Source organism: Cervus elaphus, chromosome X (assembly GCF_910594005.1).
Source record: "Cervus elaphus chromosome X, mCerEla1.1, whole genome shotgun sequence".
Lineage (NCBI taxonomy): Eukaryota > Metazoa > Chordata > Mammalia > Artiodactyla > Cervidae > Cervus > Cervus elaphus.
Window position 1 is genome coordinate 151,433,244 of NC_057848.1, and position 27,939 is coordinate 151,461,182.

At 41.2% G+C, this 27,939-nt stretch overlaps 1 protein-coding gene across 3 annotated transcripts in view; it reads right to left on the reverse strand.

Moving 5' to 3' along the window:
* PDK3 (pyruvate dehydrogenase kinase 3) overlaps positions 1–27,939 on the reverse strand; it is a 79,608-nt gene that overhangs the window by 24,668 nt on the left and 27,001 nt on the right. For 2 of the 3 annotated variants that reach the window (XM_043896201.1, XM_043896199.1), the window contains exons 2-6: positions 27,746–27,887; positions 21,444–21,515; positions 17,209–17,393; positions 14,610–14,699; positions 587–664 (exon numbers count right to left, since the gene is read on the reverse strand). In XM_043896201.1, coding sequence (XP_043752136.1) covers positions 587–664; positions 14,610–14,699; positions 17,209–17,393; positions 21,444–21,515; positions 27,746–27,887 — 567 coding nt within the window. The remainder of the gene's footprint in view (positions 1–586; positions 665–14,609; positions 14,700–17,208; positions 17,394–21,443; positions 21,516–27,745; positions 27,888–27,939) is intronic. The other variant, XM_043896202.1, reaches the window with a different exon arrangement.

The following is a 27,939-nucleotide window of genomic DNA, read 5'->3' on the forward strand; positions in this document are numbered from 1 at the left end:
CCCACTGAGATCAGCATTCTTATACACAGATCTGTGCAATCTCTATGTTCTTATAATAAATTTTCTGAAGTTTATTTACTGGACCAAAGAATATAACCATTATTAATTTAATGTACTAGGCGAAGAGATAGAACACTGTTAACCTTTTGTTAAAGAAAGGCTATACCAACTTAAACTTACACCAGAAATATGTAAGTGTTGGGGAAAGGTAATTTTCTGGGCATCAACTCAAAGCATTAAAATGTTTTAATCACTGACAAAAATATCATTTCTGTTTTCCTTTGTACTTTTTTGATTATTAAACACCCTCCCATATGTTTAATGACTGTTGGCATCTGTTATTTTGAGAACTGTGTGTTTATATCTTTGTGCATCTTCTACCTTGATTACTTCTATTCCAAAACTTGGGGGTTTTCATAGATTACTGTATAAAATCTCATTGACCAAAGACACAGAAAGGGTTTTAAGAACACTTAAAAGATGAAAAAGCAACACAATTTGAGGATCTCAGTGAAATATAGCTCAGGTAGAGTCAGTGTTTTTGTCAGCTCATTTGTATTTAAGGTTAAAATTATTTTTCTTTTACCATTGAATTCTTCAACTTCCAGCTCTGGAGCTACCAGATAATACTGTTCACAAAGCATCTTGGCGGTTTCATACGCATCTGCAAAGAGAGAAAAAAAAAGTCTAGCTGATGCACTAATACCATGGATTCAGACAGATAAACTTAATAAACAAGGACAATGTGTAATCTGACACATTTAGAATTAATCAATTACTGCCTTTTAAAAATAGCCTTTTTTGGCTACAGAAAAGGAATTACAGTAACTGAACCAAAATTCCTCTTTTAGTTTTAATGACCACAAGAATATCAAAATGCTATATTAATGACAACATGCTGCTATGCTGTGCTTAGCTGTGTCCAACTCTGTGCAACTCTATGGAATATAGTCCATCAGGCTTCTCTGTCCATGGGGATTCTCCAGGTAAGAATATTGGAGTGGATTGCCTTGCCCTCCTCCAGGGGAATCTTCCCAACCCAGGTATCGAACCCAGGTCTCCCAATGACAACATAAGTCAGCTCTATACAAAACAAACTTTTAAATATTCCTGCAAGGCATTTCTCATGATAATCTATAAATTCAAGACTGTATTTCTGACCAGTCTGCAACCTGACTAAACTGTACCAAAAAGATATTTGTTGCAAATTCAAAAATAGTAATGCCAATCCTCTTAAGATCTTCCAATTCTTTGTAAGTGAAACACCAATATGTGTTTTCTAAATGAATGGATTTCCATGCGCCACACAATTTAAGCTACTGGAGATACTACTCTCGCTTTAAAATGTCCTTTAAATCACCCACACTTCAATAAAGTATTTTTTAACATCCTTTAGGTAGTTAAAGGTAACAGGCTGTGCTATGCTTAGTCACTCAGTCGTGTCCAGCTGTTTGCGACCCCACGGTCTGTAGCCCTCCAGCCTAGAATCCATGGGGATTCTCCAGGCAAGAACACTGGAGTGGGTTGTCATGCCCTCCTCCAGGGATCTTCCCAACCCAGGGATCGAATCTAGGTCTCTCGCATTGCAAGTGGATTCTTTACCAGCTGAGCTACCAGGGAAGCCCAGTAACAGGTTGGGGCTGTTATTTTATCAAAATCTGAGGAGCAACAGTTTGCTTTTGAAAAAAAAAAAACAAAGGGTTAGAAGATCAGAGCCATGAAGGTCAAATGGAAGAGAGAAATCAGGAAGTTACAACCCGAAGCTGGGAACACATTCAGAAAGCTACAGTGAATTGTTTTATACTGCATGTGTGCCTTTTCTCTTCAGCTGTAAGCAATCTGAAGTCAGGGTTTGTGCCTTACACTGGTTTTGTAACACACAAAACTCATTCCATGACTGTTAGATAGTCAACAAATATTCCTTGGCTTGATCAATTGTGGGCTTCCCTGACAGCTCAGTTGGTAAAGAATCCGCCTGCAATGCAGACCTCGGTTTGATTCCTGGGTTGGGAAGATCCCCTGGAGAAGGGAAAGACTACCCACTCCAGTATTCTGGCCTAGAGAATTCCATGGACTGTGTAGTCCACGGGGTCGTAAAGTGTTGGACATGACTGAGTGACTTTCACTTGATCAACTGTAAGCCTTTTGATAATTTTTTTAAAAAACAGGTTTATTGAGATATAATTCTCATACAAGTTACCCACTGAAAGTGCACACACAATTTAATGATTTTCAGTTTACTTGCAAAGTTGTGCATCCATGACCACAATTAATTTTACACTTCCAATTCCCCCAAAGCAAACTCCATAACCATGAAGAGTCATTACCCCACTCCCATCCAGCCGTAGGTAATCAGTAATCTACTTTTTGTCTCTACAGATTTTCCTATTCTGGACATTTCATATAAATGAAATCATAGAATACATGGTCTTTTGTGACTGGTTTCTTTCACTTAGCATAAAGTTCTCAAGAGTCACCCATGTTGGAGCATGCACTGGTAGTTAATTTCTTTTTATCACTGAATTAATATTGCATTGTGCAGATATATCACATTATGTCTATTTATTTATTCATTGACAAGACATTTGGATTGTTTCCACTGTTGGGGTATTACATGTAAACATTCACACGTTCATTCACACTGCTATGAACATTCATGTGCAAGTTATTTTGGTGAAGATTTATTTTCATTTCCCTTGGGTATATACCTAGGGGAGAAAAACTGCTTGATCATCTAGCAGCTTTATGTTTAAATGTCTGAAGAACAGTCAGAGTGTCTTCCAAAGTAAGGAGATTTTTTTAAAGTTCCATCTTTACCATTTCTAAAGATCAGATATTTAAATTGCTTTAAAATGCTTCATGGTCACATTTGCAACGTCCTCCACTGGCTATCAGCTCTTTGGAGACAGGCTCATACTTCTTTTCAACTCTTCACATCAGTACTGTGCATACAGGAGCCACATTCAAGATTCAAGAAGGAAGAGGAAAAGATGGAAGGAAGGAAGCGGGGGGGATAAGCCTCACAAATTAAGTATATTAAAAATTGACAATGTCAACCTAAAATAATACAAAAGTTAAAATTAGGGTATGTTCAGACTGTAAGTTTTGGTTCATTTACTTCCTATTGCTACTAAATTTCAATTTTACCTAATATTTGACTTTAGAGTAAAAATTCTTACTTTATTAAACTTTTAGAATTAAACTACTATAAAGAACCACAGAAACAGACATCAGAATCTCTTTGACAAGATGAAATAATGAGGGCTGGCCAAAAGAAACATTAGCCAGAGGAGAAAGAAATTTTAAAAGAGATCATCAGTGTAAAAACAGACATTAAAGTAGGACTAGATTTAAACCTTAATGAAGAAGATGATAATTTAGAATTCTATTAATTAAGTTCACAAGTTTTTTTTGTAGGGTATAATAAAAACTCATCATATCTCTCTAAAGTTCTTTTGAAATAAGAAAAGAAATCCAGACATACTCTTTGGGCTGTGGCTACACCACCAAACAATGCTACATCTCCACCTAGTGACACAGCAGCACAGAGCTGACCAAGAACTCCCAGCACCTAAACCGGTGAGAACTAAAATCATAATGTGGGGCTTCACTATCCACACAACGCCAGTACATCTCCACCAAACCACTCCTCCAAGTGTGTAACACCGGAACTGCTCTTCCATTCACTATAATACAGGAAATGAGTCCAACTCCGCTAAAATGTGCTAGTTCCTCATGACACTAGCTTGCCCAGTAGCATGAGATTATAACAGCATTTTTTTTTTTAAAAAGCTTCTTGGGAATGTACTGATGAAGTGGAAACAGATTTATTCAAAATAAAAGAATAAATTAAATATATTGTCAGAAAAAATAGAAAAAAAAAAGTTTGACACAAACGTAACATGTGGAAGATGGTACAGTCCAGATAGACGCAGCCAACTTCTGAAACTCAAAGACCCACCATGATTCCTAAAACCACATGTGAACAAGGATTTTTCAAGCATCTCCACAAATCACAGTGTGAAAGTGAGTGAAGTCGCTCAGTCGTGTCTGACTCTTTGCGACCTCGTGGGCTGTATAGCCTACCAGGCTCCTCCAACCATGGGATTCTCCAGGCAAGAATACTGGAGTGGGTTGCCATTTCCTAATTAAGAATTGCATCATGATCCTTGAGAAACCCAAGACAACACAAGGAGACTCACATGTATCTGCCAGCCAGAAGTATTTTGGGGGCAGTAATGGCAAAATCTGTATTTGCATGCATCCTTACAAATTCCCATGGCACATCATAATTCACACCTAGTAAAACAAGCATCTGTTAAACAGAACAACCCTGCCCATACGAAAATTCTCCAGGTACAATCAATTATGATGATGAGAGACGTTCTTTCTGGTCAGATGGGGAACTAGTGCCTTAGAGGGGTCCCCAAAACTGCATGTGCAGAATTCATTAGCAAGTTCACAGGTAAAATGAACCCCTGGGGATTCTGATGCAGTAGCTCTGTGTACCCTAGGAATCTCTGGTTTAAAAAAATAAAAAACTTATTTAGCAAGTAATTCTGAAGAGAGAAGCTAGATTTGGGGACTACTGGCCGAGAAAGTCAATGCTGGGTCATGCTAATTCTGTCACTGTCACTCGTAGGATATGAGTGATCATGGGACCTGGCAAGTACGACAGCACATATATACTCAAATAGGACACTTCTGTTCAGGTGAAATAGCATAAAAATGAAAAAGTTTTTAAAAATCACCAACATTACAACCAAACTTTGAACTACTGGCTTAAAAATTCACTTCCTTTAAATCTAGAGTAAAATGCAAGTTCTACTAATAAGCTTTCTAATAAAACTTTCATATTTCTTAAATAGAAACCAAAACCCTAAAATACAATAATTTATCAAATTATTTTTATCTGCGATATATTGAGTTGGCTAAAAAGTTCTTTTGCGCTTTTCGTACCATCTTGCAATAAAACCCAAATGAACATTTTGGTCAACCCAATATTTGAGCCACCAATCTTTTTTTTCTTTACTTTTTATTATTTAAAAAAATTTCAATCTTTTAAAGAATTTTTTTCCTTACCATCAATCTTTAAAAGGAAACATTAGGAAATGATTATTACTGCCACTGAATATGTCATTTTCATTGTATTAAGAACCTGTTTTCAAGACAAATAGAGTATTGATGATAAAGTAACTAACAAAATTGTAGGTGTAGCACATTTCTACTTCCCCAAGGAAGAGTACCCTAAATGTAAACACACAGATTAAAATAAAAAAAGACTGAGTCATTAAGAGTAGAGGGAAGGTTCACATAGCAACAAGCCCAACAAATTTACTGCAGCCAGGAATACTGCATTAGCTGTTAAGAAAAGCACACAGGAATATTCAATAGTGTATGGATGTTGTGTTACTCAGTTCAGTCACTCAGTCGTGTCCGACTCTTTGCAACCCCATGAACTACAGTACGCCAGGCCTCCCTGTCCATCACCAACTGCCGGAATCTACCCAAACCCATGTCCATTGAGTCGGTGATGCCATCCAACCATATCATCCTCTGTCAGCCCCTTGTCCTCCTGCCCTCAATCTTTCCCAGCATCAGGGTCTTTTCAAATGGGTCAGTTCTTCGCATCAGGTGGCCAAAGTGTCGGAGTTTCAGCTTCAGCATCAGTCCTTCCAATGAACACCCAGGACTGATCTCCTTTAGGATGGACTGGTTGGATCTCCTTGCAGTCCAAGGGACTCTCAAGAGTCTTCTCCAACACCACAGTTCAAAAGCATCAATTCTTCTGCGCTCAGCTTTCTTTATAGTCCAACTCTCACATCCATACATGACCACTGGAAAAACCATAGCCTTGACTAGATGGACCTTTGTTGGCAAAGTAATGTCTCTGCTTTTTAATATGCTGTCTAGGTTGGTCATAACTTTCCTTCCAAGGAGTCGTGTCTTTTAATTTCATGGCTGCAGTCACCATGTGCAGTGATTTTGGAGCCCAAAAAAATAAAGTCTGACACTGTTTCCACTGTTTCCCCATCAATTTACCATGAAGTGATGGGACCAGATGCCATGATCTTAGTTTTCTGAATGTTGAGCTTTAAGCCAACTTTTTCACTCTCCTCTTTCACTTTCATCAAGAGGCTCTTTAGTTCTTCTTCACTTTCTGCCATAAGGGTGGTGTCATCTGCATACCTGAGGTTATTGATATTTCTCCCAGCAATCTTGATTCCAGCTTGTGCTTCCTCCAGCCCAGCATTTCTCATGATGTACTCTGCAGAGAAGTTAAATAAGCAGGGTGACAATATACAGCCTTGACGTACTCATTTTCCTATTTGGAACCAGTCTGTTGATCCATGTCCAGTTCTAACTGTTGCTTCCTGACCTGCATACAGGTTTCTCAAGAGGCAGGTCAGGTGGTCTGGTATGCCCATCTCCTTCAGAACTTTCCAGTTTATTGTGATCCACACAGTCAAAGGCATTGGCATAGTCAATAAAGCAGAAATAGATGTTTTTCTGAAACTGTCTTGCATTTTTGACGATCCAGCGGATGTTGGCAATTTGATCTCTGGTTCCTCTGCCTTTTCTAACACCAGTTTGAACATCTGGAAGTTCACGGTTCACGTATTGCTGAAGCCTGGCTTGAAGAATTTTGAGCATTACTTTACCAGCGTGTGAGATCAGTGCAATTATGTGGTAGTTTGAGCATTCTTTGGGATTGCCTTTCTTTGGGATTGGAATGAAAACTGACCTTTTCCAGTCCTGTGGCCAGTGTTGAGTTTTCCAAATTTGCTGACATATTTGAGTGCAGCACTTTCCCAGCATCATCTTTTAGAATTTGAAATAGCTCAACTGGAATTCCATCACCTCCACTAGCTTTGTTCGTAGTGATGCTTCCTAAGGCCCACGTGAGTTCACCTTCCAGGATGGCTGGCTCTAGGAGAGTGTGAGTGATCACACCATCATGATTATCTGGGTTGTGAAGATCTTTTTTGTAATATTATGTTATTAGATGTTATCATTAGAAGACTTTCCTATTCAAAATTCACCAGAGAACCCTGCTATCCATATTAGCCTCTATCCCAAACACGTGCCATTGTCTGTTTACAAATATCAGAGGCTGGACAAGGATGAATCTGAGTGAATGCTGAAAAAACAAATGAAAAGGATACCAAAAATCATAAAGCTCATGCTTAAGAAGCACTACGCAAATAAGGTAAATTCATATGACCACAAAGCATTACGAAGTCACAGGTATGCTTCTTTTAAGACACGCTGAAGTCAATTCTCACAAGGTGTATCTATCGTCATCTACCGAAAACCCATCCTGAGAGGAGAGCATCAGGGTTTTGTTTTTTTTTTAAGTGCCAGAATCTCTGCCATTGCCCAAAGCACAGCCAACTGGAGAAGTGAGGAAAGAACATCTAACACAAGAGCAACCAATCCACAGGCTGATCAGAAGCGTAAGCGTCCTGGGCAAAGAGATGGGCTGAGTCGATGAAATTCATCTTCTGCGCATTCAGGATGGAGACAGGCAGGCAGGGCAGAAGACAAAAGGATACATGGAGAGTTACGATGAGTAGAAAGAAGGCCTGGAGTGCCTGTCCTCATCCTCAACAAGCTGCCCTAAAAGGTCTGCCTATCTACAGACAAGACAGTGGGGCAGGCAGCTGTGACTTGACCAGTTCAGTTCAGTCACTCAGTTGTGTCTGACTCTGTGACTCCATGGACTGCAGCACGCCAGGCTTCCCAGTCCATCACCAACTCATGAAGCCTGCTCAAACTCAAGTCCATTGAGTTGGTGATGCCATCCAACCATCTCATCTTCTGTCATCCCCTTCTCCTCCTGCCTTCAATCTTTCCCAGCATCAGGATCTTTTCCAATGAGTCAGTTCTTCGCATCAGGTGGCCAAAGTAGTGGAGTTTCAGCTTCAGCATCAGTCCTTCCGATGAACACTCAGGACTGATCTCCTTTAGGACTGACCGGGTTGATCTCCCAATCCAAGAGTCTTGAGAGTGACTTGACCAACCCACTTACTAAGATACATAGAAAAAACCCCTGCTTTCTGTTGCCCAATTCCAATCTCTATAGCTCTGACTGGAAAGTGTTTCTTGCCCTAGGATTACCATGGGACATACTAGGTTCTCTAAATACATCTGTCTCCTGAATTAGCAGGAGTGAGTCTCTCTTACTCATCACCTGAAGAGCCCAAAGTGAGAGCACGAGACATTATTTCTGACCAGAATAATGACATGCTCTTCAGATTCCATTTGTGTGCTATTAGGCTAAGCTGAGCAATAATAGCATTTAGGAACAACACAGGTGAGCTAACGTCACTGTGAGAGCTGACTTTTGTACCAAGTACTTCAGTCTGTACCTTTAAAACGACCTTACCGTAGGATTCTCCATTTTGTTTCACAGTTTCTTACAAAGAAAGGAGGGGAAACAGTCACAATGGAAGGCACCTCCCAGAGGATAATGGGAACTGCTCAACAACACTAATTCTAGCATTCACTGCCAGGAGGCTATAATTTGCAGATGTGTAAAGGTAGATATTCATGTGCTAAATAAGCAGCAAGGAGGTATGCTTCAGTGTGCTGCACATTCAATTACTGTGATGCAGGATGCACCCCACTCTAACACATTTATACAACTGTCTAGTCAAAAATAAAAATATTGTCCCTACCTTTCTACATAAAAGTTTCCTAGAGTCTGTCTCAAGAGATCTAAGTATGGGATCACTGTTAGTTCCTTAAGGCTTCCTAAGGCTATAAAACACACATGCGCATGTGCATACCCATGTGCAGGCACATGTGTGTACATGTGCACGTGCGTGCGTACGCACACACACACACAGGTCATTTGGTGCTGACATCTGACTATGCTTACACCATGCAGGACCTTCACAGCTGAGAAAATCAACAGCAGAGCTGTCATTAGAACTTAGAACCCCGATACCCTCTACATCAAGCTTCCTAAAACAAAAGGAAAGGAAAAAAATATGAGAGACAGAGATGCTGAGTTAGAAGATTAACTGAGAAATCTCAGAAGCAAAGAGGAGAAGGCGAAAAACCAGTGAAAAAAATACCAACTGTCTTCAAAAAAGGAAGGCAGCGGGAAGAGTTGCAGATGCTGACATGCATCTCTTCCTCTTCTGACGGTACTGGCAGGGCGGGCGGATTGGGAAGAAGAGCTGGAGAGGCCTGGAGCCTTGAGGACTCTGACGGCTGCCCCGGGGCACCCAGCAGTGGAGGCTCCAGTGTCTTTTTGCTAGAAGACATGAAGAACTTCCAGGCCTTCTGAGAGCTGGTGTTCTCTGCCTTGTTGATTCTTTCTCAGACTTATTTTGAACCAGAAAGAGCTTCTGCTTGGGTATCCAGACACTCAGAGAATTAAGAATGGGGTCCACAGGGCACAAAATAGAAAGCTGACTATTAAAATGTGCTTTGTCCACAAGAGGGAAAGAGACTTTCATGTTTCCTGCTAGGCTGTCAAGCCAATTCTGCCATGGCAGGAAAGGTAACTGATTTAAGACTAGTGCCTCACTGAGGAATAAGGATTATATGTACCTGGCTGGGAAAACCAACTGAATGTAGAAGTTATGAGTATAGCAATTCAGATACTGAATTCATCCAGGATGGTGGTGTGTGGCGGGCACTAGCACTGGAGATGGGGAAATACACATGTACTACAGGTTTCATAGAGAGATGCACGCTACTCACAGCTGCATACCAGTCTGTACAGTGGGTATGAATTCAAATGTAGAAAACAATGCTCTCACTGGGTTACGAAGACAGGTGATTTTTACTCTCTTCCATCTTTTCCCACATTTTCTCAGTTTTCTTCAGTGAGCACTTGTTATGGTTAGATAGCATCACCAACTTAATGGACATGAACCTGAGCAAACTCCAGGAGATAATAAAGGACAGAGGAGCCTGGTGTGCTGCAGTCCACAGGGCTGCAAAGAGTCAGACACGACTTAGTGACTCAGCAACAACAATATGGTATTAGTCCTCTTAACTGACCAAACTGGGAACAGCAGTTGGATGATTGACAAAAAAGTTGGATAGTGGGAAACCATAAAATATGACTATAACTGTAATTATTAACCTAAAATACACATATGAATACACAGTTTATTCCTCTACTAATCTTTTCACATAAGGCCGAAGCCCCTCCTTTGAATAGGGGTTCCAGGTCATATTTCGTAGATAAACAATACCACATACAGCTATGAATTCCAATTTCTATTTCTTTAAAGTGCACTAAAGATACTTGTCAAGCAATCTGAGTGCAGATTCTTTCTCAGATTTTTACTCACCGCTGCCCTGTCAAGGTCAAGGTAACAAGTTACCTTGTTCACAGTTATGTCATTATATTTTTAAGAAACTCTTTTTATCAAGCCTTTCCAAAGCATTCAACCTGATTTTTATGGACATCAGTTTCTTTTCTGTACTCACATTTCTTCAGTTTACATAACGTATAAATAAATTATGTGTGTTCATACATATTCACGTGGTATAACTTACACCGACAGTTTGAAGACAAGTGACCCTTAGTTAACACAGGCCTCACCAAGCGGAATAAGCACCACTGCGTTCTAGAAAGTATGTCCAAGCCAAGCGTCCTCAGTGTGCTGTGGTGTGATCTATGATTTATGAAGGTGGCAGAAGTGCTGATGGTGTGAAGTTGCTTCAAAGGTTCATGCACTTTCAGAATCTGAAACCAGCCCCCACTGTTGTCTTCCTTAAGGAAAGAGGTTATTAAGAAATGAAAACCGGTTTGAAAGAAGTGGTGGGGAGTGGGAGCAGGGCAGTCTTTGCCCCACCCCTCATGAGTGTGAGGGGTAGCGGTGCATTGGGGGAGGCGGCAGAGGGGCATGGGGGTGAGCTTTGCCTTTCAGTTGTTCCAGACAAGCAGTAGGAATGATTCCATGAGAGGATGGATGGAATAAACTGTGTTCACCCTAACAGGCGGGTTTGCTGCGTACAGAGTCGAAAAGGGCAGGAGAAGGAGTGAAGATAAAGCTGTGAGTGAGCCCAGAGCGAGGGAGGGGGCCAAGTGGCCCAGGGTCAAAGCCTCGACTGAAAAGGCCCAAGAAAGCAGGACACACAAAAACTTCTAGGTTTTTTCTTTCAAATATTGATCCAACTGTGTTGCACATAATCCTCGGCTAGTGTTTGGTACAAAACTTCTGTCCCTGAGAAAAGCGATGCAAGCATGGATAAGAGTAATTCCAGCCTTTTAGGAATGTACACCCCCGTTAGAGCTTCCCTGGTGGCTCAGCTGGTAAAACAGCCACCTGCAATGCAGGAGACCTGGGTTTGGGAAGATCCCCTGGAGAAGGGAAAGGCTACCCATTCCAGTATTCTGACCTGGAGAATTCCATGGACCATATAGGCCATGGGGTCGCAGAGGGTCGGACACAACTGAGCAACTTTCACTTTCGAGAGACCAACAGGAGCATTGATACAAATGATGCCAAGCCCAGGCAGGATACAGTAAGTACAGTAAGAGCCACACAGACAATAAGGGCTGCAAACACCAGCTCTTGCTCTCTGCCAGTGTCCAGCCTCCTCCTCTGACTCACCAGAAAGCAGCGCTAACGACTGCCGAGAATGCCCATTAGTTCTCTACTTACACTGACTCATGGCTACGACCTCTCTAAAAATGAGTGAGAGACTTTTTGGGGAGAAACACTGAGATGATAAAAAAGGAGTATATTTTTACAGCTTTATCGTGAAGAACTGCAACCGGAGACCTAAGCACAGAGAGCAGTGTCAAGAATCCCTGTGTGCTCATCACAAGACTCGATGCTTCCCAATACAGCCCAGTCTTTTTCACTGCCCGCTCTCTGGAGTCAATCCCACATGGCATTTTGTATCAAGTCTGATATTTCAAAGAACCTCTCTTGAAGCTAAGGATGCCTTTAAAACGAACATAACTACAATGCCAATATCACACCTAAAAAATTAACAATTTTTCTTGAACATCTGGGCTTCCCTAATGGCTCAGCTGGTAAAGAATCTGCCTGCAATGTGGGAGGCCTGGGTTCAATCCCTGGATTGGGAAGACACCCTGGATAAGGGAATCGCTACCCACTCCAGTGGGTGTCACCAAATATTCAATTGTTTTATCAATGTCCTAAATGATTTTAAATATTTTATAATTTACGCCTGAATATTCATTGGAAGGACTGATGCTGAAGCTCCAATAATTTTGGCCACCTGATGTGAAGAGCTGACTTGCTGGGAAAGATTGAAGGCAGGAGGAGAAGGGGACAACAGGATGAGATGGTCGGATGGCATCACTGACTCAATGGACATGAGTGTGAGCAAACTCCGGGAGATGGTGAAGGACAGGGAAGCCTGGCGTGCTGCAGCCCATGGGGTCGCAAAGAGTCAGACAAGACTTAGTGACTGAACAACAACAATTTATGCCAGAAACAAATGCGAAGGCACCAACTTATTATGCAGTCAATGGTGTAAGTGAGAAGGCGCATGACTCACGGGATTGCCCCAGGACGCTCACGAACTTGTCTACCTCCAGCCCTTGTTGGGTGCTTGCCCCACTTCAGGAGCTCTACTTATGTTAGCTCATTTAACCCTAGGATACAGGGTGAACTGCCAAGAGCACCATTTTATTGATGAAGAAACTGAGGCCCAAAGACGTTATATAACATATCCAAGGTCACCTAGCTCATCTAAATGTCTATCAGCTGATGAACAGATAAAACAAAATGCAGTCTATTCACACAATAGAATAGTATTCGACCATAAAAAGAAATGAAGTACCAATTTATGTTATAACACGGATGACACTTGAAAACATTATGCTAAGTGAAAGAAACCAATCACAAAAGACCACACGCTGTATCACTTCATTTATATGACATGTCCAGAATAGGAATATCTATAGAGACAGAAAGTAAACTAATGGTTGCCTAGGGCTGGGGAGAGGGGTAGTGGGGAGTGACTTCAAATGGGCATGGGGTTTTCTTTGTGGGGTGATGTAACACTTCTAAAATTGGATTATGGTGTCAGCTGCACAACTGTGAACATACTAGAAATCCCTGAATTGTACACTTTAAATGAGTGAATTGGATGGTATGTGAATTGTACTGCAATAAAGTGTTTTTTTTTTTAAAGTAAATTACCAGAGGTTGGACATCTCTGAAGCCAAGGAGTATTTACTGACCATGTATACAGGCATATACTAAGTTCTAGGTGAGTTGCAACGTAAGTATAAGACAAAAACCCTGACTTCAAACTGCTGGCAGTTCAAGAGAAAATGCATCTATGCAATGTATCAATATTATAATGCCCTTCTGCTTTATGGAGATGTGTCTTATCCATAAGACACATATGGCAGTTGACTATGTGAACCAGGTTTTCTGGATCATAAAAGCTACTGGGCCAGGGCCAGGTGAACATACAAGCCCTGGTCAGATGGATCCTGCTTCCCTCCACTGCCAGGGGCCTGCAGAGGGTTATCTTGTGAGAGAGAAACCTACAGGTATCTTTGGGAGCTGAAGCCGAGCCTATTCACTTATAACTGGAGTAATGTGAGTACATGTTTTCTAACTAAACAGAGGCCAAGGCAGCCTGACAAGCCTTGGCTGAGCTAAGACCACCGGGGGGATACCCAGGGTAACCAAATATTAGTAAGACAGGTTTTCCTTAGCTTCAGCAGCTGAAGATCTGGTCTGTTCCCCCACCAGGGAGGCTGCCCACACTGGGTCCCCTCCCTTGGCCCTCTAAGCTTTGTTGGCAAAGGTCACTCCACTTGAGGCGGGCTTGAGAGCTTTGCCAAAGAGACCAAGCCCTCTTCTACCTATTCTCACCTAGCTACACAATCCAGACAAAAGAAGAGCAACAGAGATCCTGATGATGATCTGGGAGACCGATGGTCATGACAGGGTAAGATGTGGGTTTAGAGGAAGGCCGCAGGAGACACGATCCAGGAAAGGGGACAGTCTCAGAATGTGAGGCTGCATAGGGTAACCCTAACACCGAAAAAAACTGGAGAGGGCCAGGAACCCGTTCAATCATTTACAACCAGGAAGGCTTTCTGGAGCTAGCATTTACCTTAAGTGAAAATTGAGGAAAATGCTGTTCTAATGGGCTCTGTTATACCCTGAGGCTAATGGAACAGAGCCCAGCTCAATGTCCAGTGAACCCATGAGCGCAAATGCCTCATAGAACCTACAACCTGGAGGGCATGTCAGTAAGATGTCCACTTTTTAACCAATGCGTGAGTTCAGCTGAATTTTATAACAAGGGTTTATATTCTCAAATTTTCAGACAGTGGTGGCAATCAAAACTTAGACTCTTACTTAAACTCATAAATATTTACCATTTAGCTAGAACTACAAGAAAAACCCTGGTCCGTGAAGTAGAAACTCCCATTTTGAGCATTACAAACTATGCATCATTGCCTGAGCTGCCAAGAAAGAACAGATCATATTTGGATCATGTGGCTTGGGCCCACAGTGGTCTGATGAACCAGCAAACAGTTCAATGCCATAACCCTACAGCTAAGCTGCCTCAACGAAACCGCATCCCTAACGCATCCCAATGAAACGAAACCCCTAACATGACACTGGCCTCCTTACCTTTCACAACATCAGCAACGTTGCAGGTGGGATCAATACTTCCGATGTGTTTCGGATGCGCAGGATTGGTGTCACCGCCAAACAGAAGTGCTAAACACACCCAAGAGAAAAGGGAGAGGATTAAAAACAGACCCAGCTAGGATGGTCAGGCAGAGGAATTCGGGGCTTTTAAGTTTTGAAAAGATCCTCTCATTGTGAAAGCTGTTTTAGCATCCACAGTGACTTAGAGTAACAGAATCCATTCAACTGGTCGGTGATCAGTTATCGTACAATGGAGGACCTGCCATGCCGTGAGACTGTCACGTGCAGTTAGCAGGTCCTAAAGCAGCAACATGAAGCATCTATCCAACCTGCTCTCCCCGATCCAATGTGATCTGGTTGAAAAACAGCTTCCTTCCATCCTGAGTCAAGTTAACCCACCTTCTCAGCACTATCCTAGACAGTTATTCCAACATTCACTAAATATTTACAAAATAGTCTGCAGCATTAGGCTAGGCTTACAAAGGGTCTTCTACCATGAACACTCAAATGCCTCAATTGTAGATTACTCTCACCGTACTACACTATTTGTGCAAGCGTTTTTAAGAGACCACTCAACTACTTTCATAATATACAAGGTTTGCAAAACTTTATTTCTAAAAAAAAAGCCCAAGTTGTGGTACATATATACAATGGAATATTACTCAGTCATAACAAGGAATGAATTTGAGTCAGTTCTAGTAAGGTAGATGAGCCTAGAGTCTCTTATACACAGTGAAATAAGTCAGAAGGAGAAAAAAAAGTATCTGATATTAATGCATATATATGGATTCTAGAAAAATGGTACTGATGAACCTATTTGAAGGTCAGGAATAGAGATGGAGATGCGAGAACAGACTTATGAACACAGCACTGGAAGGAGAGGGTGAGACAATTAAAGACAGTAGCACTGACACATACACACAGTGAAGTCACTCAGTCGTGTCGGACTCTTTGTGACCCCATGGACCGCAGCCTACCAGGCTTCTCCGTCCATGGCATTTTCCAGGCAAGAATACTGGAGTGGGTTTCCATTTCCTTTTCCAGGAGATCTTCCCGACCCAGGGATTGAACCCAGGTCTCCTGCATTGTAAGCAGATGCTTTACCGTTTGAGCCACCAGGGAAGTCCATTACATACAACCACGTGTAAAACAGACAGCTAGTGGGAAGTTACTATATAACACAGGGAGCTCAATCTGGTGCTCTCTGACAACCTAGAAGGGTGGGATGGGGTAGGAGGGAGGTTCAAGAGGGAGGACAATTTTACAATAAATTTACAGTTTATACAACTGTATAAATTGTGTACTTTATAATTATAAAATACGTGTAATTTTGGCTGATTCATGTTGTGGTATGGCAGAAACCAACACAACATTGTAAACCAATTATCCTCCAATTAAATTTTTCTAAGAAGCCAAAAGGAGACCCCTCCAAAGAAAAAAGCAATCTGAATGCAAATGTTTATATGTGTGCCTATTTTTAAGTCAAACAAGAAATGGGAAATAACTTAGACTCCACGAAAGGAAAATGCTTAAATAAAGTAGGTGAAGGTTTTAATTATGAAAGAGGACAAACATGGACATTAGGCCCATATGTAAAGTGCCAACTGATTAAGTGGAAGAAAAACAAGAGATGCACAAGCTTAATGATCAAAAACCATGTACATATATATTTGGACACACATATTCAGGTCAGAAAGAAATTGTAATTATCTAAGTAGTTTAATTCAATAGTACTGGGGTTCTTTTTTCTTTTAAATTTCCGGTAAATTGCCAAACATTTACATTTTCAACAGACACACATTTAGAACAAACCCACATTTAACAGCTGCGTAACATTTGCTATCCAAATAAAGTAATATTACTAAAATAAAGATGCTGTCCATTTTCTGACTCAACAAAGAGGATGAATTAGACTCTAGACACCTGGATGCTTTTTCATAAAAGTTACGAAATTGGACGCAGAGACACACTGAAAATGAGTTTAAAAGTTTTGTGGAGAGAATTTTAGTTATTCTTTTCTTATCTGCTTATCAGCCTAGAGAGGAGATGAAAACTCTCAATATAAGATTAGGGTTTGACAATTCCACATAATCTGATTTCACTGATCACTGTGAAAGTAAGATCAATCGCTCATATTGCCAACATGCCAATTCAATATTCCCAGTATATTCTCAGTATCATTGTTTTTAAAACCAAAAAAGGAAACCATGTGCCATCCAGGATAAAGATTAGAACTGACTCTAGAGACATTGGAAGTATTCAGAGATGAACACCAGGCTGCCAGGTGCCTGCCAGATACTATGTCCCACCAGCAACATAACAGCAGAGGCTTAAAAGGCAGGCAGTGGTCCTGTCTCTAATATGAGTATCCAAAAAGCCTTTCAAGGATTTCCTTTAACTGAGAGTTCTAAAGATTAGCTTTTTCATAGACAGGACTCACTTAGGAAAAACTGACCTAGAAGTAAAATTTCTAGACAAAAATGCAGATCAGTAAATTGAAAGTGAAGCAGTAGGAAAACATCTGGGTGAAATCATTCTGGTTATCTTTTCAAAACTGGACCAAGAAAACCCAACTTACTGTGCTGGTTAATAAGCATGCGGAAAGAGATGCGGTTGGTATAAAATCGGTCCAGAAAATACTGGATGTTACTGCTAATGAATGGATCAAACCCAAACTTCTCCTTGTACTCGATCACTCCTTGGGCCATTGTAGGAACCACATCATTGTGTCTATTTCTGACTTTAATTAGGACTTGTAGAAAGCTGCATGGGAAGGAAACAAAAAAGTAGTCAGTCTTTATGTTTCATGGACTAATGCACAAATTTCCCAGCTTTATTTTGGAACTATTTACCTGCTGGTATTTTTATAGGCAGAGCCATCATTATCATCATAGGCTACAAAGAATTACTCACAAGAAACTAGATTACCCAGTTTTTGCTTGAAACTTTCTACAGAAAGTCTTCCTTCGGAAATACTTAACTTTTTAAATAGAGAAACAGAATACCTTTTTAGGAATCCACTGACTTTCTAGATAAATGATAACATATGAAACAGACTCTATAAATGTTTGCTGAATACATAACTGCAGAATTTATTGATGTTTCTTCTGACAACATGAATACCAAAAATCTCCAAGGATTTATGATGGAGTCTTAAAAAGATAACTTCCATGAAGAAATAAATGATGTCAAACCATTTAAAAGCAAAATTTTGAAGCAAATTTCTCACAGCAGTAAAATAGTAATGGAACATAGATAGAACAAAGGTGATTAAGACAAACCTATTCAAATATTTGGATACATTATTGTAAAGGTGTAGAGGGAAAACTATATTGAGAATGGTAACTAAGAACAGAAAGGCAAGTCAACGGAGCCAAATAAAAACCTTGGAACCAGGATCAAGGATGAATGAGAACATGTGTGTAAAAATTCAGCAATACTGATGATGAAGTGACAATGTAAGTCAGTAGGGAAACAAATTAGTTGGGATAGCTGACTAATAATGTAAGTCATGCCCCAATTTCAAACCTTACGCCCAAAAATGGGTTAAAAAACTTAAATGTAAAAGGGTGAAATGGTAGAAAAGAAAGAAGAAAATCAGGTAAGTATGTAACCTTGGGAAAAGGGTGAAATGGTAGAAAAGAAAGAAGAAAATCAGGTAAGTATGTAACCTTGGGAGTAAGGAAGACTGTTCTAAGCCTAATACCAAAGGCAGAAACCATGAAGAAACAAATCATGGGACTGTATAGGATCTCAGCAATTTTACAAGGACACAAGAAAAGTGAAATCTGAGAAAAATATATTCACAAGAGTTACTATTCTTAGTAAAAGATGACCACACCCTAACAGAAAACTAGGCAAGGGGCCTGGTATCAACAGAAAATGTACCAGAGGGCATGCAAATGCCAATAACTTCACCTTCGAAATAACAAAAGAAAAGCAAATTAAAACAATGCAACACTATGCTTACCGGACCAGCAAAGAATAACCACTGCTGGCTAGACAGTGGGCACTTATCTGATGAATTTCTAGGGGCGACTGAGCAGCCTGTATCAAAAGCCCAAAGAAAGTTATTCTACTCGCAGGAACTGACTCCAGGAAAAGAACTGGATAAGGTCAACAATTATATTTCAGAGCTGTTCTTTAGAGCACTACTTAGGGTAGCAAGAAGACCACAAACTATTCTAAACCCAGTAACAGGAGGTCAAGTCATCTGACTTATCCACAGGTGGATCACTATGAAATTACTAACAATGGGGTAGACCTATAATGCTGACATTGTTATTTTTGTAAAAAACAAAACAAAGCATTCTGCACATATAGAAACACGTACACCAAGTTAAAAGTATGGATGGAAGGAAAATGTTAACAGTAATTCAATTTCCCAGTGATGGAAATTTGGAGTGACTATCCGCATAGTTTTATGTTTCTCAATGATGAAACTCTTCTGTAATAAATATATATGTACAGAGACAGCAAAAATGAATAAGTCAACTCAGAAATTAGAAGGTCAAAATTATTCATTAGAAATTTTCTAATGGACCATTTATCCTTTACACAATACTCTTTCCAATGTATTCATAATGAAATATTACTAAAGTGTAACAATTCATTACAGCAGGAAAGTGACTCAACTTATCTGTAGGGAGGAGACTTGCCTCAATGGTTCAATTCTCAGACTACTTTCCCAATCTTCTGGGGCTCCTATTCTTTTTTCAATAAGTCTTACTTAATTTTACATTTTTGGCCACACCCTGGGCTTCCCTGGTGGCTCAGACGGTGAAGAATCTGCCTGCAATGCAGGAGACCTGGGTTCGATCCCTGGGTTTGGAAGATCCCCCAGAGGAGGGCAAGGCAACCCACTCTAGTATTCTTGCCTAGAGAATTTCCACAGAGGAGCCTGGTGGGCTACAGTGCATGGGGTCACAAAGAGTCGGACACAACTGAGTGATTAAGCACAGCACTGTGGCACATGGGACCTTAGTTCCCTGATCAGAGATCGAACCGGCACCCCCTGCATAAGAAGACAGAGACTTAACCACTGGACCACTATTTAGAAGTCCCAGGGCTCTTCTAAACTTTGTCATTATGATCAACATCCTCATCTTCTTTGCTACTTTCACTTTACTTATGATTTCCCTGCTCACGACTCCTGTATTACCTCTCACTAAGCAGAAAAGGATGCTACGATGAACAGGACTCCCCATTCCTTCCTTCACCACAAGCATCTGGCTTCTACAACCTCAAGTCTCCCAACTAGCTTCATGGCAACCTGGGCAGGTTACTGAAACTCAATGAGAGCTGTTATCATTACGATCTCGTACACACTGGATCCAGAAGTTGGCAGCTTCTAAAGACTTGTGTCCATAAATCACAAGACTGCAGAAGCACACAGCAGAAATGTAATATCATAGATGCTCACAAACCTATATCCCCAAATCTGAAGCTAGAGAGGTCAGTCCTTATTTGCAGGATACCAGCCAAACAAACTGTCACTAGCTAAGGACTTTGGTGAAAACAAAGCTTCTGGATTCGATTCATTTAACTTTGATAACAAATGACAGCAAAGGCCTGTAACAAGGAAAACATTACAGCCGGGGCTCTAATCCAATGCCTCCTCTTCCACATTTCACCATTAACAAAACATCTAGCGAAGTAAAAACAGGTCAGGACTTTTTTTCCTTTGCATTTTACTTTACAAGTACATCTGACCTAGCTACTCACGACTCAGACCAGCAGTTCTGGCAATATGGTGCATTGCAAACAGCAACTGTACTGAGGAAGAGTAAACATGATTTAGAGACTCAGCTCTGCTCTGAACTGATGTTACAATCTTGGGGAAGTCACTTCACAACTCGGACCTCAGTTTCCTTATCTGTGAATTGAGACAGCTGGGTTAAATGCCTCGAGCTAAGGTCACTTATGTAATGTGATATTTCTTAGTTCTTTTTATGGAACACCTACACGTAAGGCATTTGGTGTCACAATGATGTGGGCCAGGTTTCTACCTGGAAATTCCACAGCACAACAGGCCTGCTGTATGCTTTCAATGATGGGTACATGAAAGACGAGAAAAATAATGGGAAGAGGACACAATTTCTCTTGGCAGGGGAAAAAAAACACACTCAGAGCTGGGTGTTTTCTGGTTAAATGAAAAAGAAAAACTGGAAATATTGTCCATCAGCATGCAAATTTAGCAGTCTCTGTGCCTAAAAGCAGCAATAGAATTCAGAAGTTATGTTAATAGCATATTTTTATGCGTCTCCAGAATAAAAGCAATATCTTTTCTCTGAGCTCAAATGTTATACTGCACTGAAACTTTAAAAACAAATCATAAGGGACTAAGTACATAAACTCATGTATACACAGAGGTCAGTGCGTTCTTAAAACTACCACTAGGTGGAACATTTACTGCAATATCTACAGTAGGTGCCCAGCTCCAGTTCACCAGAAAGAAGCACAAGTATTAAGAATTAGATCAGGAGGTGTAATTTGAAGGGTCTCCTGGTACCAGTTAAATTCTTAGCTCGAATTTATAGGGTGGAGAGGGAAGTGGGAAGGGGGTTCAGGATGGGTGGGGGAAGAGACACACATGTATACATGTGGCCGATTCATGTTGATATATGGCAAAAACCATCACAATATTATAATTATCCTCTAATTAAAATAAATTAAAAAACTGCAATGTTGAGCTGTTACCCATTAAGAGACCTAATGCTTCCATCCCACTTGTACTTCTTGGCTCTCAGTGACATGAGTCCCATTTACCAAAACATTTTTTTGACTTTCAAGTAAGTTTGGTGTCCTACTTACTTGTCCAAGACCTGCGGATCTTCAGGGCTCTTATTTTCATATTCTAGAAGTTCAAGAAAACTCTGCATATACCTGAAAAAGAGATACTGTGTTAGTTGCCTACCCAACATCCAGCCTCCTTCCCCTCTTCCTTTGTCACCAGCCAGTTCAGTCATGTCCAACTCTTTGTGACCCCATGGACTATACAGTACATGGAATTGTCTAGGCCAGAATACTGGAGTCGGTAGCCATTCCCTTCTCCAGGGAATCTTCCCAATCCAGGAATCGAACCCAGGTCTCCGGCATTGCAGGCAAATTCTTTACCGTCTGAGGCACCAGGGAAGCCTTAGAGTACCTTAAATTTCCACCCAGGTATCCATCCAATCCCCTTGCTCTCCCATGGAACCCAAGTGCTTCAAGGTAAGCTGATACTATGCAGAGCTCCTAAGTGGCCAGTTTTCCTCTGGGTAGTCCTACTCCTCTTGTCACTAATTCCTAATTAGTCTGATAGTCTTGGTCTAAGCCTGTCACCACACTGCATTCCCCTGAACTCAGGGGTTGGCTCAAGAATGGAGCCTCAATTCAGGCCAGTAAAATGAAAGCAGATTTGCTGGTGGTCTTTGGGAGAGAGGTGCATGGATGTAAAGCCTAGAACCACTGCAGCCATTCTGTTACCAGGAGAAAATCCAGTCAGGACAGAGGACAAGATGGTTGGATGGCATCACCAACTCAATGGACGTGAGTTTGAACAAGCTCCAGAAGTTGGTGATGGACAGGGAAACCTGGCATGCTACAGTCCATGTGGTCACAGAGTCGGACACAACTGAGTGACTGAGCTGAAATGAATGAACTCAACCCCATGGAAAGTAGGACCCTGAAAATCTCGTGACTCTGAATTACACCAACTCCAAAAGCTCATCCTATGGGTGAATCTTAGTCACCATTTATTGCTTCAGTCAGGCTTAGTTGGATTTTCTGCTAACTTGCTAATACACGTATCCTAACTGAGACACCAAGTCTGCAGTCTGATTACCAAAAAAAAGTACATAGACTATTTAATAAGCAAGTGTGTGGCCCTGAAAAGGATGCTAAGAAGTTAGAATCAGAAATAAAGAAGATTCTCTCTCAGAGTTAACCTAAATTCATCAACATGTAAATGGAGGAGAAAGAATGCCTCTTTTCAGTTCAGTTCAGTCGCTCAGTCGTGTCCGACTCTTTGCGACCCCATGGACTGCAGCACACCAGGCCTCCCTGCCCATCACCAACTCTGGGAGTTTACCCAAACTCATGTCCATTGAGTCAGTGATGCCATCCAACCATCTCATCCTCTGTCATCCCCTTCTCCCATCTTTAATCTTTCCCAGAATCAGTCTTTTCAAATGAGTCAGTTCTTTGTATCATGTGGCCAAAGTATTGGAGTTTCAGCTTCAGCATCAGTCCTTCCAATGAATATTCAGGACTGATCTCCTTTAGGATGGACTGGTTGGATTTCCTTGCAGTCCAAGGGACTCTCAAGAGTCTTCTCCAACACCGCAGTTCAAAAGCATCAATTTTTCGGCGCTCAGCTTTTTTTTATAGTCCAACTCTCACGTCCATACATGACTACAGGAAAAACCATAGCCTTGACTAGATGGACCTTTGTTGGCAAAGTAACGTCTCTGCTTTTTAATATGCTGTCTAGGTTGGTCATGACTTTTCTTCCAAGGAGCAAGCATCTTTTAATTTCATAGCAGCAGTCATCATCTGTAGTGATTTTGGAGCCCCCCAAAATAAAGTCTGTCACTGTTGCCACTGTTTCCCCATCTATGCCTCTTTTAGGCCCTTTGAAACAGGTCCTGTTGTTGATTAGGAATACCAACATATCTCAGTCAGGGCCAGCGTAAGCAATAATGTGTCCAACAAAGCTCTGGAGAATGGAGGAAATAATGTGATTCAGAGATTCCAATTACTTAGAGGTGTGTGACCTCTGCTTTGGGTCTGAACATGTCTGAACAAATTATCCCTTATCCTAATTATTTTTAATAACTAATTACTACTAATCCTACTCTTCTGCTTTGGACAGAGGATGATGGCACGCCAACAACTAAACATGACTGTTTAGCTTATAAACACATAAAAAAGAATGACGTCTTATTAATCAGCCTCACCTGAACTTTGTGACAATGCATGATACTAAAGCATGTTCATCTCGGAATATTTTTTTAATACAGTTTCTGAACATTTAAGGTTATGAATTAGACACTTAAAATCATTAGGTCAAGCCATCCTAAGAGGCCACAGGCAGCCATCCACAGTGATGCCCTCAGGCCTGCCACATGTCAGCAGATTTTCAGGCTGGCATACGAACCTTACGGAAGGGGATGTCATTTAAAAAGATGTTATAAGCGGAAAGAGGTCGAAGACTTTGCTGAGCTTCTCAGCCTGCAAGTCAAGAAGGCACAGAGAACACACTCTGACTCAGGAGAGCTTCATGGCCCAGTATACTTAAGATTCGCTTTCGAAAAGAAAAGAAAGTGACAAGTCAAGACAACGCATGCTCGTGAACTAGATTCAGAAATCGGGGGTAATAGAGTAATACTGAAAGATAGCGAGCCTACCCAGAATTCCCGGCCCAGTAGCAGGCCCCTAATAGTGCTCAGATCATGAACTCCTTATTGCCAAATTCAGACTTAAATTGAAGAAAGTAGGGAAAACCACTGGACCATTCAGGTATGACCTAAATCAAATCCCTTATGACTATACAGTGGAAGTGAGAAATAGATTTAAGGCACTAGATCTGATAGACAGAGTGCCTGATGAACTATGGATGGAGGTTCATGACACTGTACAGGAGACAGGGATCAAGACCATCCCCATGGAAAAGAAATGCAAAAAGGCAAAATGGTTGTCTGAGGAGGCCTTACAAATAGCTGTGAAAAGAAGAGAAGCGAAAAGCAAAGGAGAAAAGGAAAGATATTCCCATTTGAATGCAGAGTTCCAAAGAATAGTAAGGAGAGATAAGAAAGCCTTCCTCAGCGATCAATGCAAAGAAAGAGAGGAAAACAATAGAATGGGAAAGACTAGAGCTCTCTTCAAGAAAACAAGAGATACCAAGGGAACATTTCATGCAAAGATGGGCTCGATAAAGGACAGAAATGGTATGGACCTAACAGAAGCAGAAGATATTAAGAAGAGGTGGCAAGAATACACAGAAAAACTATACAAAAAAGATCTTCACGACCCAGATAATGATGATGGTGTGATCACTCACCTAGAGCCAGACAGCCTGGAATGCGAAGTCAAGCGGGCCTTAGAAAGCATCGCTACAAACAAAGCTAGTGGAGGTGATGGAATTCCAGTTGAGCTATTTCAAATCCTGAAAGATGATGCTGTAAAAGTGCTGCGTTCAATATGGCAGCAAATTTGAAAAACTCAGCAGTGGCCACAGGACTGGAAAAGGTCAGTTTTCATTCCAATCCCTAAGAAAGGCAATGCCAAAGAATGCTCCACCCCACACAACTGCACTCATCTCACACACTAGTAAAGTAATGCTCAAAATTCTCCAAGCCAGGCTTTAGCAATAGGTGAACCGTGAACTTCCAGATGTTCAAGCTGGTTTTAGAAAAGGCAGAGGAACCAGAGATCAAATTGCCAACATCCGCTGGATCATCGAGAAAGCAAAAGAGTTTCAGAAAAACATCTATTTCTGCTTTATTGACTATGCCAAAGCCTTTGACTGTGTGGATCACAATAATCTGTGGAAAATTCTGAAAGAGATGGGAATACCAGACCACCTGACCTGCCTCTTGACAAACCTATATGCAGGTCAGAAAGCAACAGTTAGAACTGGACATGGAACAACAGACTGGTTCCAAATAGGAAAAGGAGTACGTCAAGGCACATACGACAAGTATACTGTCACCCTGATTATTTAACTTATATGCAGAGTACATCATGAGAAACGCTGGGCTGGAAGAAGCACAAGCTGGAATCAAGATTGCTGGGAGAAATATCAATAACCTCAGATATGCACATGACACCACCCTTATGGCAGAAAGTGAAGAAGAATTAAGAGCCTCTTGATGAAAGTGAAAGAGGAGAGTGAAAAAGTTGGCTTAAAGCTCAACATTCAGAAAACTAAGATCATGGCATCTGGTCCCATCACTTCATGGCAAATAGATGGAGAAACAGTGGAAACAGTGTCAGACTTTATTTTTTTGGGCTCCAAAATCACTGCAGATGGTGACTGCAGCCATGAAATTAAAAGAGGCTTACTCCTTGGAAGGAAAGTTATGACCAACCTAGACAGCATATTAAAAAACAGAGACATTACTTTGCCAACAAAGGTCATCTAGTCAAGGCTATGGTTTTTCCAGTGGTCATGTATGGATCTGAGAGTTGGACTGTGAAGAAAGCTGAGCGCCAAAAAATTGATTCTTCTGAACTGTGGTGTTGGAGAAGACTCTTGAGAGTCCCTTGGACTGCAAGGAGATCCAACCAGTCCATCCTAAAGGAGATCCGTCCTGGGTATTCATTGGAAGGACTGATGCTGAAGCTGAAACTCCAATACTTTGGCCACCTCATGCAAAGGGTTGACTCATTGGAAAAGGCCCTGATGCTGGGAGGGATTGGGGGCAGGAGGAGAAGGGGATGACAGAGGATGAGATGGCTGGATGGACACGAGTCCATCACCAACTCAATGGACATGAGTTTGAGTAAACTCCAGGAGTTGGTGATAGACAGGGAGGCCTGGCGTGCTGTGATTCATGGGGTCACAAAGAGTCGGACACGAGTGAGCGACTGAACTGAACTGAATAGTGCTTATATATTTCGTGATGGAAAATCTCTTATCATGGTCTCAGAGCAATAAGAAAGTCTCATGCAAGCAAGCGTAATACTTGCTGCTTCTGAAACAAGCTATGAGTTCAGGGCAAAATCCAACTGACTCTGAGATGGAAGCCAAGGTCGCCGCCTCTGAGCTATCCTGGGTCCTGGGCCACTGTGCCAGCCATGGCTGCTTGTCTGGAAGAGGACTGAATACTGTACCTCTAAGACCACCCATAGACTGCTTCTCAGATGAGTCATTCTCAACCCTAAGAATGTACTATAACCAGCATTACTGAGGAATGACTGGTGAATGGCCATCCTCCTTCAGTAGCCCAGTCTCCATTAATCCTCTAGACACCAACTAATGAATGGTTCCACTCCCCTTGTATCTGGCCTCACGCCCTCCTCCAGCTTTCTCCATGGGGACTTGCTCTCTGCTTGGAGAATACAGAGGAGACACACAAGCATTTCCATGTAAATCCCTTTCTAAAAATACACCACCTGGTCTTCCCTCCTACCAATCAGCCACCGCCTCACACTCTGCCTACCGAGTGGGCAGTTCAGTCACAAACTCAACTTCCTCAATTAGACAGCATGTGCTTTAAGCATCACATTAAGTTATCCTGTTAAGATTTTTCAGACTTTTCATGGGGCAGATGAAGCACAGCAGGTGGCTGATCTTTTTCACTCGGGACGTTCCCCTTTCAAATGACTTAGTTTGTCCTAAAATAAGTAAGATCTCCCAAAAACTTTTTTAAAAGGAAAAACAGAAAAAACCATGACAGAGACTGGATCAAATTAGCAACATTCCCCTAGTCAAAGAATTGGGAGACCTGCTCACAGGGGCCACTGCACTGGTATTCTTTCCATAATTTTCTTCACTTCCCTGTTCTTTTTTCCCAATGAAAAATCACATTTATAACCAAAAAAAAATTTAAGTCAAGAAAGTGTCTGGTACAGTTGAGAAGTTATTTCCCTTAGGACAATTACACACTGTCTTGAGATTTCTGCACCACCACTCCTCCCCCACCAAAAAACTTGGGACTTCACTGATGGTCCAGCGGTTAAGATTTTGCCTTTCAATGTAGGGGGTGTGGATTCAGTCCCTGGTCATGGAGCTAAGATTCCATGTGACTCAGGGCCAAAAACTCAAAACATGCAACAGAAGCAATGCTGTAACAAATTCAACCAACTTTAAAAATGGTCCGCATCCAAAAAAAAAAAAATCTTAAAACTCTCAATTACCTGAAAATTCAGATTCATAACCAGAAAAAAGCTGAAAAGTCAAAGAAGTGTCTCGTACAGTTGAAAAGCATTTTCCTTAGGACAACTATATATTGTCATATCAGTTTAAAAAAAAAAAAAAAAGCCCTTTAATTACCTAAGAAACCCAGCTATCCTGAATGAGTCATACCCACAGGAAGCATTATGTGTACTTTTAGGGAGAATGATCCCAATGCCAAATGTTCTGAGCATTCTGGGTAGACCCATCTGTCTGTCCCACACTATGTACTTACCAGCTCTGAACCAATCCCACCGAAGGGCGGTTAAGCAAGTTCTCCGGCAGAAGATTAACTTCTCTCATTGTGTTAGCCAGGCGCACAGGAAGCTCCTTTCGTAGGAACATATATGAAGTTTTCTCACATGCATTATCTCTCCCTATTAACAGATAAAAAATGTTCTGTGATTTTATACCCTAACAGATAGAATA